At 33.5% G+C, this 13545-nt stretch overlaps 2 protein-coding genes and 1 pseudogene across 3 annotated transcripts; 2 read left to right on the plus strand and 1 right to left on the minus strand.

Annotated features, from left to right (window-relative positions):
- Window positions 1–44: 44 nt before the first annotated feature.
- On the minus strand, window positions 45–2386 carry LOC107631639 (uncharacterized). 2 transcript variants are annotated; one of them, XM_016335146.3, is made up of 3 exons: window positions 2121–2386; window positions 1039–1356; window positions 45–959 (listed from the first exon to the last, which is right to left on the minus strand). In XM_016335146.3, exons 2-3 carry the CDS (start codon window positions 1348–1350, stop codon window positions 318–320), a joined length of 954 nt encoding a protein of 317 aa, XP_016190632.1. In that variant the 5' UTR covers window positions 1351–1356; window positions 2121–2386; the 3' UTR covers window positions 45–317. The 2 variants fall into 2 exon arrangements, with proteins under 2 accessions (XP_016190632.1, XP_016190631.1); XM_016335145.3 differs by having other exon boundaries at window positions 1036–1356; window positions 2121–2345.
- A 6387-nt stretch (window positions 2387–8773) lies between these two features.
- Window positions 8774–12001, plus strand: LOC148572666 (uncharacterized). Its single transcript, XM_088507681.1, has 7 exons — window positions 8774–9604; window positions 9698–9970; window positions 10076–10400; window positions 10898–11133; window positions 11250–11254; window positions 11301–11750; window positions 11881–12001. Exons 1-7 carry the CDS (start codon window positions 8774–8776, stop codon window positions 11999–12001), a joined length of 2241 nt encoding a protein of 746 aa, XP_088363807.1.
- A 125-nt stretch (window positions 12002–12126) lies between these two features.
- LOC148572667 (secreted RxLR effector protein 161 pseudogene) lies at window positions 12127–12904 on the plus strand (annotated as a pseudogene).
- Window positions 12905–13545: the final 641 nt, after the last annotated feature.

Genomic DNA, 13545 nt, shown 5'->3' on the forward strand with positions numbered 1-13545 from the left:
ATTTGGCTGTGACTTGTTGCAATGAATTGTTCTGAATGTTGTTCTTTGTTTTATCACCTCTAACAGGTATATGAGTTTTGTTAATAATGGCATGCAGAAGTAGAAGATTTACAAGTGTGGTTCCAATGGCACCAACAGTTCTAATGTAATTGGAGAACACTTTTGCGATTGTGGTTTGAGAATGCCATTACAAGTCTGAAATATGTGTCACCTAATATGTACTTGGACATTGAAAGTCTTAAATCAACCTAACTAAGTTCCAAAAGACTACCAAAGGTTTCACAATATACCACAACAGGAGACAATCAACACTAATTCTATCTTAGAATGGATCGCACTAATGCAATCTTCTGAGAATCTGTCAAACTCCAGAAGCTCTTCTCCAAATTTGAGTTATCAGAAAACTTCAACACGACCTGCACAACCTCATCATCATCGAATCCAAGTTGTTCAAGCTTCTCGCCGATCTTAAACCTCTCATTCACACCTGAAATAGCATCAGCAAGTACTTGAACATGCTTCTTTTGGGCAGCAATAGAAAACCGCACACATTCAACCATCCTCTCTAGAATGTCATTTTGCTTCCTCTTCTTTCCTGAATGCCTTGCGCTAGCTGCACCAGCCTCAGAGTGTGAAGCTGCTCCTTGCTCTCCATCAAAGCTTGTATTTGCTGACACCTCAAATTCGTCCAATCCAGGACTCTGATCTTCCTCTTCTTCATGAACTTGTTTCTGTGTGTTGAAACCATTTATTGCACCTACACCTGTGGCTCTATCCTTTCCGAATGTACCCTCTAGTATTCCTGGACTCTGATCTTCCCCTTCTTCATGAACTTGTTCCTGTGTGTTGAAACCACTTACTGCACTTACACCCGTGGCTCTATCTTTTCCGAATATACCCTCTAGTCGGTGGAACAAAGGGAATGGCTTCCCAACAGTGTAGAACTTGGTCGGGTGTGCCTGCGATAAAATAAACATAAGTTAATCTACATACTCTAAAGTGACAATTCAATTAAATTTAGGTAAATTTACACACGACCTTCGTCCACGCATCAAGAACATCTTTACTGTCTACTTCCACACACTGTTTTTTAGAATTCCACCCAAATCCACTGCAAGCCAACATCTCAGAGGCATATTGATACTTCTCCTTCAATCGCTTATGCTTATTTTTGCAATGTTTGGCGGTTATGGTACAAGTTGGGAAGGCCTCCAGCATCTTCAAAGCTAGTTTTTTAAAAGTTCCTGGTTTGAATTGTCCAGAATCGGTTTTCAGACCATCAACAACGAACTCCTTCATGAAACCCACAAATGCTTTGGTTTCTTCATCACTCCACATGCGCTTGTTCATTCCTACCTAAGAAGAAGTGAAACAGGAATAAGTTATACAATCCAATAAGTCTTATAAATACCAAGTAAGTTTCAATGACCATGTTACAAAGAACAAGTCTTAGAATGGAAAACAAGAATACAAGCTGTTTTCATGATATTAAAAATGAAATTCACATTTGGGCACATATTTCTTATCAAGCTGTTTTCATGATATTAGAATGTTAACCGAAGCTATTCTCGTTCTCATAATTTTGGTTAATTAGCATCTGATTATCAAAGGCACGTTTGCAAGTTGAAAACATTTAACAACACAATCATGCTTTTAAAATAAGATACTATGAAACATCAATCATGAAAGAAACTAATATAGTATGTGGAGCAGACATTTTGATGAATTAGTATTGCAGCAGCAAGCACATCAAAAGACAAAAGATTGTCCTGTATCAAGAGAGAAACAAATTTGAATCATCACTGCATTTTAATTTTCTCATCATCACTGCATCTCACTTTTTAGTAACAAATTCATCACAAAGTAAAATTATAACAAATCCAGAATGAGTAACACACTGAAATATAGAATTAATCACAAAATTGAATACAAAGAAGACAATCTTATTGCAAATACAACTTCTGCGTAAATGCGAGTAATTAATCATGCAAGTAGTTAATTGCACTGATAGTAAAAATTCATACACCCAGAGAAGACAAGTTCTGTAGTTATAAATTCATACAACTGCAAACAAACAAAGAAACCATGAGAAGACAAGCTGATAGTTATAAATATGTTACCTTTGATCGTGTCTCGGGTGAGAGTGGTTTCTCTAGGATCACTTTTCTACTGTGCGTGTTGAACGAACACTTGACCCAGTCCTTGAATGTTCAGCTTCAGCTTCAGAAACATAAATTGGATGAAAATGGAATACAATATGACAATATGTTCAGTTATCCACTTTCATTTTCACCTTTTTACTGGGACGCTCCTAGGTTAAAATGTCAACAGTTACGAGAAAGCACGAACCCTGACTCTTATTGTTTTATTTTATATTTTTTTAAAATATTTTTAAATAAAAATTTAACCTAATCGCCAGATAGGTGAAAGAAAACGTGACAGACCCGGCCCAATTCCAAAACTCAATCCAGACTCGAGATATATTTTACTGAATTAAATTTGTTATTTTTATTCAATATTATTTTTTAGTTATATTTTGGGTTATTCAGTCTGAAATTATTTTTATAGTAAAAATATATATTTTAAAGTAAAATTAATAATGTTATTAACGACGAATTCAAAAAAATTTAAAAGTTATAATATAGCAAAATAATAAAAAATATTAATATTAATATATTTAAATATTTAAATTTTGGAGTATATTAATTAATTAAATTTTTTTAATAAATAAATATAATTAACACATCTAAAAATATATTAATTTAAAAGTTTTTTATTTCAATATTTTAGTAATATTTTATGAGTAATATATTTATTATTATTACTAGTGTCTAATCAAGCAGTTAATATCTGTCAAATTATATTTTTATTGATTATTTTGTATATGATACAAAAAAAATATATAATTCAATATCCAAAAAATAGATAAGAAGTATAATTCTAATGAACTAATTTAGATTTTTTTTTTGTGTCTCAATTTTCACCAAAATTATATGAGAGGTACAAAAATTTAAAAAATAAAATCAAAATTCAAATTAAATAACCACAATTTTTTATATAGATATAGATAAAATAATATTTTTTTCTATTAAAAATATTTAAATAATTTTTTTATATTTAATTGTAAAATTGATATTTTATAATATCATGGTAAAAAAATTTTTACTAAAATAATATTATATGTATAAACAAAACCAAATTAAACAAAACTATAAAAAGTAAATAAATTATATATATTATAAAAAATATTAAATACTAATAATTTTATTTATATTTAAAAAGTTAAGATTAATTTTAGGTAATTAAATAATTAGATTATTATTAGTTATTATTATTATTTGTTTTAAATTTATATAATAGAATAATTTTTATTATTGTGTTAATATCTAATAATATAAATATTTCTTATACATGATATTTTTTGAAATGTGGGGAGAAATAAATTATTACAATGAGAGAAATTATCTACACGTATATAATTGTTATTTAAAAAAAAAAAAAATTCAATGGGAGCAATTGTCCTCACAAAAATATATATAGATCCATTGGTGAATGTCATATTATACTTCTCTATTTTAATTAATATTTTTTATAGGATAAAGTATATTTTTTGTTTTTTAAAATTCGTCAAAAATTTAAAAATACTTTCAAATTTTATTTTATTTCAATTTTGTCTTTGAAATTTTTAACTTGTATCAAATATACTCTTGACAGTTAAATTTTTAGAAAGTTTATGATCAATTCAGCAATAATGCATGATATTTATGTTTGATTTATTTGTGTTAAATGTTGTTTTTGTGAAATTGTTGCTAAATTCATCCTAAATTTTTTGAAAAATTAACCACGACGAATATATTTGATACAGATCGAAAATTTCTAAAATAAAATTAAAACAAAATAAATTTTATGGGTATTTTTAAAACTTTTAACAAATTTCAAATACGAAAAAATATATTTTACTCTTTTTTATATTATACAATATTATTTTTACTGTAAAAAAATTTATTTTGATATAAATATAATATATCATTTATTAAATTTATTTTTTAAAAATAAAATTTTATTACTTTAATATATATAAAATTTACAAATTTGTATATATTAATTTTATATTAGATCAATCTTCGATTTAACTCGATTTATTTCAAATCACTTTTGAATTGAATTAAAATATATCCGCCACTTTTTTAAGGTAGGTCCAAATCTAATTAAATTAGCCTGCTCATGAACACTCTAATTACACATGTTAATTTTTCTTTTAACGGAAATAAAACTTCATTACCGGAAGGATGGATGTGGCAAATGGAACATACATTTTATGTATATATTTAACTTATTAAACAATTAATAGGTAATTTTGTTTTGTGTGTGATCTTTTATGTATATATTTATTCATTTTTTTTAATATTTTATCTTTTAAAATTATCCTTTGTTAAAAAAAAATAAATAGATCTTTAATTTTTTATTTTGTAGATATTTTTATTTTTTATTATTTAAAAGTCCTTTTAAATCTTTGACCCCTTTAAAAATTGGACATATGTATTCCTCCATTTATATGAGTTCGTCAAATCTAATCGTTATAGATACATACGTGGAGAAAAAAAAAATTTAAAATGAGACAAATTAATCCTCTTTTTTTTAAAAATGACGTCGTTTAATTAGTAACTCTAATCATTCAATTAGGGAGTTTCGTATAGACTAGTCGTGAAGAGTGTTAATTGCCGTAACAATGACCACAAATAGAGTATCCTCAAGTTTAAGAAGAAGCATAGGTGGGACAAGACAAGAAAATTCATTTTCAAGTTTGGTTTCATGCACTATGCATGCCGAAGAGACGACGCTGCTCCAAAATGTTTTTTGTGGAGTTTATGTAATAATGTGTATGTCAAAGACCATCAGCAACTCTAACGGACTCTTCTTGAATTGCCCATTTTATAAGGTAAGTAAAATAAATTGTTTTTGCTTGATTTGGGATGAGTTTAGATAGTATATAATCTTAAGTTTCGTTTGAAAGGGGGACTAAGACTAAAAAACAGAGTCTAGGAGATAGAGACTAAATCAAGTCTTTGTATTGTATTTGGTGTAAAATAGACTAGATTAAGTTATGTCTAAGTATCATGTTTGATTTAAGATAAACATAAAGATTGAGAGATAAATTTAAAATTTAAAAAATTACATGAGAATATTTAAAAAAAAATATTGTTAAAATTTTAATTTCTAGTATCAAAATGTTTAGTTCTTTCTGTCCTTATTTTTTAGAGGTAATGAAATGATTGGAATTTTGTGTTTTAATTAAAATTTTTATTTCAGTTTATAACCACCAAATACAATACTAAATGTTAATCCTTCAGTTTTAATTCTAATCTTTAAAAATAAAACTATCTTAGAAATTTTGACTTGTACTAAAAAAATAACTGCATTGCAAAATTTTTGTTTGAATAGATGAACATGTTATTAAAATTGGGAGTACTGACACTGGTGGAAAGCATTTGGATAGGAAGGATATTAAAGTTATTGAAGATGATGATTGAAAATAGAGACTAAATCATAAGATGACACTTTTGAAAAAGTTGGTTATTTTAGAGAAGAAAAAAAAATCTATTAATTTAATGTATTGAGATAGTTGTACATGTTGTTTGTATTGCTTTTTATATTTATAGTGTTTGAAAAATGAATTTAAGAAAATAGTTGTTCTATTATTTGTTATGTATTGAAACATGTCATTTAGGTTATATATCATGTTATTTGTAATTGATTTGTCTAAAATACAATTTAAATTTTAATGTAAATATGTTAAAAAAGAATAAAGAAGATAGATTCAAGTTATATACATAAGCTCTTAAATTTGATGTTGAATAACTTGAAGAAAAATTAAAAAAAAATTATTCCATTTTAAAATTACTTTTTTTACATGTGCATTTGTAATAGCTGTGTTAGCACTATAAAAATTACGTTACACATTTTTATTAGGTTTGACGGATTTATATAAACAAAAAAATATATTCAATTTTTAAAAGAATTAAAAACTTAAAAATATTTTTGAATAATCAAAGAAAATTAAAGATTTATTTTTTTCTTTTTATTTATTTATTTTTTATTATTATTATGGTTGTTGTTGTTGTTTGATAAACATAGAAACGTCTTTTAAAAGTTCCAAAAATTATCAAATTAATCTCTAGTGTGTTAAAGCATTAACGTGCTTACAAATCTATTGGGGTTAAGTACGATTTTAATTTTTAAGATATAGGTTAATTTTTTTTCCTTTTTAACTTTTTCTTTTGCATATCAAATATCTTTAAGATTTAACTTAGTTTTAAAATCGTCATTTGGATCAAAATATCCTTCTCCTTCTTCACAAAAATACTCAATTTTTATTCATCTTTTTCTTCTTTTCTATCACAGCAGCATCTCTTTTTCTTTTTCTTCTTCTTCATCACAACATTAGCAACAATAACAATAAAATCAAAAGCAGAAACAATATAATAAACATAAAAAAAACAAAAACAGAAATAGAAACAGAAGAATCAACAACAATAAAATTAGAAGTAGAAGGATGGAATCAGAATCAGAAACAAAAGCAGAAAAAATAGAAGTAGAAGAACAATAAAATCAGAATCAACAACAACAATAGAATCAGAATCATAAACAATATGATTAACAAAATCAACAAATCAACAATGTAATTAACAAAAGAAACATAAGCAGAAGAATCAACAATGTAATTAACAAAATCAACAAATTAGAAGCAGATCTGAAACCCTAGGGAGGCGCAGCGACGAGGACGCAAAGCAGCGTTGAGTAAGGAGCAGCGGCGACTGGCGAGCAAGCGAGGAGGAGGAGCAGAAATGGCGACGCAACAGATGTCCTCCCTTGCCGATCTGTTGGCGTCGAGGTCGAACATTAGTGCAGGAGCAGAAAGGGCGACGCGGTGTGCGATGTCCGTCCTCCTTCGCCGGCATCGTCGCCACCTTCCTCTTCCTGTAGGAGCTCAAGTATAGAAGCTCAAAGAACAAGAAATGAACAAAAGATTCATAACAAAGAGCTAAAACCCAGAAGACAATAAAGCAGAGAAGAGTCTATCAAATCTGAGAAGATTACTCTGAAAAATAGTGCACTAAACTGTTAGGGTTATACATGAGAGAATAGAAGATACCCACCCAAGTTATAGCTCTCTCTTCTAATATATAAAGCTGCTACACTAACTAAAAACAGAAAATTACTTCTAACCCCTTCTAGTTATTCTACTCTTCCTTTTATATCCTCAATACCCCCCTTCAAACTCAAGTTGTGTCGAGGAACAACTCTGAGTTTGGTCTTAAGTCTTTCAAACGATGAGGTTGAAAGGGGTTTGGTAAGTATATCAACTATTTGCTCAATTCCTGGTATGTGGACAATTTGTAGTTGCTTCGAATTGACTTTTTCTCTGACGAATTGAATGTCCAATTGAAAATGCTTTGTCTTATCATGTAATATTGGATTGGCTGTCAAAAGCATAGTGCTTAAATTGTCACAGTAAATAGCTGGAACTGTAGGTACTTCAATCTATAACTCCAAAAGAAGGTTCCTGATCCAGACAAGTTTAGCCTCACATGCAGCAAGACTCTGAAACTCAGCTTCAGTGGAGGACTTGCTGATAGTAGTTTGCTTCCTACATGACCATGAGATTAGACTAGTACCTAAGAACACACAATAACCAGAGACTAACCTTCGATCCTTCAAGTCTGCTGCCCAATCCGAATCAGAGAATCCATACAACCTGTAATCTGTACATTTGTGAAAGACTAAGCCATGATGTTTAGTTCCTTGAAGGTATCGCAAGATTTTCTTTACTGCTTTCCAATGAGCCAATAGCGGTGAGTGCATAAATTGGCTGATTTTACTAACAGCATAGCTCAAATCTGGTCTTGTTATGGTAATATATTGCAGTGTGCCAACAACAGACCTAAATAATTTAGGATCCTCAAATCATTTTGACCCTGTAGAGAAAAGTTGTAAAGCAGAAATCATAGCGGTAGGCATAGCGCTTGCCTCACGCATGCCTAATTTTGAAAGTTGTTGAATATCATATTAGAGATATAGGCTGTATATAAGTTATTCTGAGAGATATAGGCTTTATATAAGTTATTATGTTTTGATATAATTTCTGTTTTTAGATATCTGATTCGGTTGTATCTCCTAGTATTAAGGGATTTTATTTCTATACCTATGTATATATATATATATATATATATATATATATATATATATATATATATATATATATATATATATATATATATATATATATATATATATATATATATATATTGACGCTAAGAGATTATTCTCTCAAGGAATTCATCCAAAACACAATCCTTGTCTCACTCCATTCGTGTATTTCAAGTTGGTATCAGAGCGAGTTCCGAACCGGCTCTGGTTTCTATTTGTTTTTCTTCTTTTTCGGCTGCAATCTCTCAGCCGTGTTCCCTTTTCCCACCAGCTGACACTATCAGTGGTGTCTCTTCGTCAGAAACTATTTTTCCGACCAAAACCTTGTCAAACATCAGACCCACTCCGAAGCAACCCCAGAATCAGAACCGGAAAGCCAAGTTCGGCCTGTCCCCAAAATTTCACCACCGTCAACCGCCGTACGCGCCGCCCCTTTTCCTGCGCGTGGTCCTCACGTGCCTCCACTCCAGACGCGCGTGAACGTCACGCTCCGCTACCCAGGCTTTTTCCGGACCTCGTTTCCCTTCTACAGGTGTTTTTCGGCCGTTTCTGAGTGTCTGCCATCATGTCTTCTGAGGTAACCCCCGACACCAACTCCAATGGTGGCAAACCGGCTATTCTAACATCTGTTGTTTTTGGAACCGCTACAATGACCTCTGAAAAATTGATGGGTGCCAAAAATTACCTTTCTTGGGCTGATTCTGTGGAACTTTGGTTCATGGGCCAAGGCTATGAAGGCCACCTTACTAAATCTGTTGATGATGTTCGCGCCGCTGACAAAACCACTTGGAAGAAGATTGATGCCCAGCTATGTAACCTTATGTGGCAGACCATTGATCCACCAAAGCTGACTATGTTTCGGGCTTACAAAACTTTTAAAAAGGTGTGGGACTATGCTAAAGCTTTATACACTAATGATATTGCAAGACTTTACCATGTTGCTAAGAAGCTGTGTAGTTTACAGCTTCAAGGAACTGATATGGAATCTTATGTTGGGGCTGTGGAAGCTGTCAAGGAAGAGTTTTCGACTCTCCTTCCCTATGTGTCTAATGCTAATGACCATCATGCTCAACAGGGAAAGCTGTTTTTGGTACTTACGTTACTTGGGTTGCCAGCTGAACTTGAATCTCTTCGGCAACAAATATTGGGCACCTCACCCGTTCCTTCCCTTGAGGACGTATTTGCACGACTCTTGCAATCCGGCCCCTCTCTTGAGACACATACTTTCGACCAAACTGCATTGGCATCCCAATCTTCTTCTCAAGTGTCCTTTCAAGTGCTCACTCGCGGCGGCCGTGGGGGTCGTGGTAATCGTACTCGCCTTAGTTGTACCTATTGCCATAGGATTGGTCATACTCATGATAAATGTTATGCTCTCCATGGTCGTCCTACCAAGGTAGCTAATGTTGTCCAAACTAATGAGCCATCTGACGTTCACTCCGCCGCACAACCACAAGGGATATTTGTCTCTGGCAATGATTATGATTAGTTTCTCAAGTACCAAGCTTCAAAGCAGGCATCTACTCCCGTTGCTTTGGTGGCCCACTCTGGTAATTATGTTGCTTGTATCTCTCATTCCTCTTCTCTTGGACCATGGGTCCTTGACTCAGGTGCTTCTGATCACATTTCTGGTACTTCTTCTGTCCTCTCTAAACTTGAACACCCTGCATTTCTTCCTTCTATCACTTTGGCTGATGGTTCTAAAATTGGTGCTAAGGGAATAGGTCAAGCTACTCATCTTCCTACATTACCTTTGAAATTTGTTCTTTACATGCCCAATTGTCCTTTCAATTTGATTTCTATTAGCCAACTTACTCGTTCTCTTAATTGTTTTGTTACATTTTTTGCTGACTCCGTCATTGTGTAGGATCGAGGGACGGGACAGACGATTGGTATAAGATGTGAGTCTCAAGGACTGTATCGGCTTGCCTTACCCACTACTACTGTGTCTTCTGTTGCTGCTGTTGAGTCTCCGGACGTGGTCCATTGTCGCCTGGGACATCCCAACCTCTCGAAGTTACAAGCTATGGTCTCGAGTTTATCTCGTCTTGCTACCTTAGAGTGTCAAACTTGTCATTTAGGTAAACATGTTCGTAGTTCTTTTTCAAGTCGTGTCAATACACGAGCTGCGTCTCCCTTTTCTGTTATTCATTCTGATGTACGGGGACCTAGTCGTGTTACTTCTCATTCTGGTTTTCGTTATTTTGTCACCTTTATTGATGACTTTTCTCGTTGCACTTGGTTATATTTAATGAAGGACAGATCTGAATTATTTGCACATTTCAAGTCTTTCTGTTATGAAATTCAAAACCAATTCAAAACTTCAATTAAAATTTTACGAAGTGATAATGCTCGTGAGTATTTTTCAGCACCCTTTTCGTCTTACTTGTCCTCCCAAGGTATTCTACATCAATCGTCTTGTCCTCATACCCCTCAACAGAATGGTGTGGCTGAGCATAAACATCGTCACTTGATTGATTAACTGCTCGCACTCTTCTTCTCCATACTCATGTTCCCCTTAAGTTTTGGAGTGAGGCTGTTCTGACTGCATGTTATTTAATTAATCGTATGCCTTCTTCTATTTTGCAAAATCAAGTTCCTCATTCCATTTTATTTCCTCATGAGCACATTTTTTCTCTTCCACTACGAGTCTTTGGTTGTACTTGTTTCATCCATGATCTTACCCCAGGTAAAGACAAGTTAACTGCTCGCTCTATCAAATGTGTTTTCCTAGGGTACACTCGATTTCAAAAGGGTTATCGTTGTTACTCTCCAGCTCTTAATCATTTCTTCGTGTCTGCAGATGTCACTTTTCTTGAGAATACCCCTTTTTTCTCTGCACCCGACATCACTTCACCTTCCATTACGGAGGTGCTTCCTGTTCCTTACTTAGATGGGCCTCGTATTCCCACAAAGCCTCTCCAGGTTTATCATTGCCGCCCACGGCCTGCAGTCTAAGATAACTCATCTCCTGAACCCGTGGTTGAACCGTCCTTGGATCCTTCTTCGGGACTTAGTAGTAGTCTTCCTATTGCTCTCAGACAAGGTACTCGTTCCACCCGTAATCCTAATCCTATTTATAATTTTCTTAGTTATCATCGTTTATCATCTTCGCATTATGCTTTTACCTCCTCTTTGTCTTCTGTTTCTATACCCAAAACCACAGCAAAAGCTCTTTCACATCCAGGGTGGCACCATGCTATGATTGAGGAGATGTCTGCCTTACATTCTACTGGTACTTGGGATCTTGTTCCATTGCCACCGAGCAAATCTACTGTGGGTTGTTGTTGGATCTATACTATTAAGGTCGGCTCAGACGGAACCATTGATCGATTAAAAGCCCGCCTTGTGGCTAAGGGCTACACTCAAATCTTTGGTTTGGACTATGGTGATACCTTCTCTCCTGTTGCAAAGATGGCCTCTGTTCATCTTTTTCTTTCTATGGCTGCCATTCGCCATTGGCCTCTTCATCAACTTGATATTAAAAATGCTTTCTTACATGGTGATCTCGAGGAGGAAGTATACATGGAGCAACCTCCCGGGTTTGTTGCTTAGGGGGAGTCTTCCGGCTTAGTATATCATTTACGCCGATCTTTATATGGCTTGAAACAATCCCCTCGAGCTTGGTTTAGTCGCTTTAGTGCTGTTATTTCTAAATTTGGCATGATTCAGAGTGAAGCAGATCATTCAGTTTTCTCCCGTCATTCTTCCTCCACGACCTCCATATATCTGGTTGTTTATGTGGATGATATTGTCATTACTGGAGATGATCATGAGGGAATCACTCAGTTAAAACAGCAGTTGTTTGATCACTTTCAGACTAAGGATATGGGAAAGTTAAAATATTTCCTAGGAATTGAAGTGGCACAATCTAATGCTGGGATCTGTATCTCACAGAGAAAATATGCTCTGGATATTCTTGAAGAAACTGGAATGTTGGATTCTAGACCTGTAGATACACCAATGGATTCCAATACAAAACTTAGTCCAGATCAAGGAGAACCTCTTGCAGATCCTGGTAGATATCGCAGATTAATTGGCCGATTGAATTATTTGATAGTCACTCGGCCAGATATTTCATTTGCCACAAGTATCCTAAGTCAGTTTCTTGACTCCCCATGCGATAGTCATTGGGACGCAGCTGTTAGAGTCCTTAGATATATCAAAGGTGCTCCAGAAAAAGGTTTGTTGTATGAAGATAAAGGACATAACCATATCGTTGGGTATACTGATGTAGATTGGGCAGGATCTCCATTTGATAGACGTTCTACATCTAGTTATTGTGTTTTTATTGGTAGAAATTTGATATCTTGGAAGAGTAAGAAGCAAAATGTTGTAGCAAGATCTAGTGCGGAAGCTGAATATAAAGCTATGGCACTTGCCACATGTGAACTTATATGGTTGAAGCAATTAGTTAAGGAACTTAAGTTTTGTGAGCCGAGTAAGATGGAACTGGTGTGCGATAATCAAGCTGCCTTACATATTGCTTCCAACCCTGTGTTTCATGAACGGACCAAGCACATAGAGATTGATTGCCATTTCATAAGGGAGAAGTTGCAAAGTGGGGAAATAGTAACAGCCTTTGTCAACTCCAACGATCAACTTGCAGATATTTTCACCAAAGCTCTCCGGGGTCCTCGGATACAATACATATGTAACAAGCTTGGTGCATATGATTTATATGCTCCAGCTTGAGGGGGAGTAGTGTTGAATATCAGATTAGAGATATAGGTTGTATATAAGTTATTCTGAGAGATATAGGCTTTATATAAGTTATTCTGTTTTGATATAGTTTCTGTTTTTAGATATCTAATTCGGTTGTATCTCCTAGTATTAAGGAATTTTATTTTTGTACCTATGTATATATATTGACGCTGAGAGATGATTCTCTCAAGGAATTCATCCAAAACACAATCCTTGTCTCACTCTATTCGTGTATTTCAAGTAAAGTAAATCAGTTATATATTTAGTCTGTGATAAGTGAAATTGACCAGTGTTGTTCCTGTGAACCTCAATACCCAGAAAATATGAAAGTGGTCCTAAATCTTTCAATATAAAAGTGTTGTGCAACTTAAGAATCATATTGTCAATTTCAACAGCATAATAATGTCATCAACATAGCATAAGATGTAAATTAGATAATTTGAACCACATTTAATAAACAAACTGATATTAGATTTTGTACTTTGAAAACCAAAGGATTGTAGTGTGGTACTAAGCTTTAGAAACTACCCTCTTGGTGCTTGTTTGAGACCATAAAGAGATTTATTGAGTTTGCATACATGAGTAGCAGCATCCTGTTCAAAACCAAACAGTTGTGACATATAGATAGTTTCA

This window comes from Arachis ipaensis, chromosome B3 (genome assembly GCF_059453495.1).
Source record: "Arachis ipaensis isolate K30076 ecotype BB chromosome B3, ASM5945349v1, whole genome shotgun sequence".
Taxonomy (NCBI): Eukaryota; Viridiplantae; Streptophyta; class Magnoliopsida; order Fabales; family Fabaceae; genus Arachis; species Arachis ipaensis.

Excerpts from the sequence above, each read along its gene's own strand:
- LOC148572666 (XM_088507681.1), top strand. The coding sequence starts at position 8,774 with ATGTCTTCTGAGGTAACCCCCGACACCAACTCCAATGGTGGCAAACCG. Across the intron at positions 9,605-9,697 it reads TCCATGGTCGTCCTACCAAG|TTTCTCAAGTACCAAGCTTC; the intron begins GTAGCTAATGTT and ends GATTATGATTAG. Across the intron at positions 9,971-10,075 it reads CTACATTACCTTTGAAATTT|GATCGAGGGACGGGACAGAC; the intron begins GTTCTTTACATG and ends GTCATTGTGTAG.
- LOC107631639 (XM_016335145.3), bottom strand. The coding sequence starts at position 1,350 with ATGAACAAGCGCATGTGGAGTGATGAAGAAACCAAAGCATTTGTGGGT. Across the intron at positions 960-1,035 it reads TTGATGCGTGGACGAAGGTC|GCACACCCGACCAAGTTCTA; the intron begins GTGTGTAAATTT and ends ATTTTATCGCAG.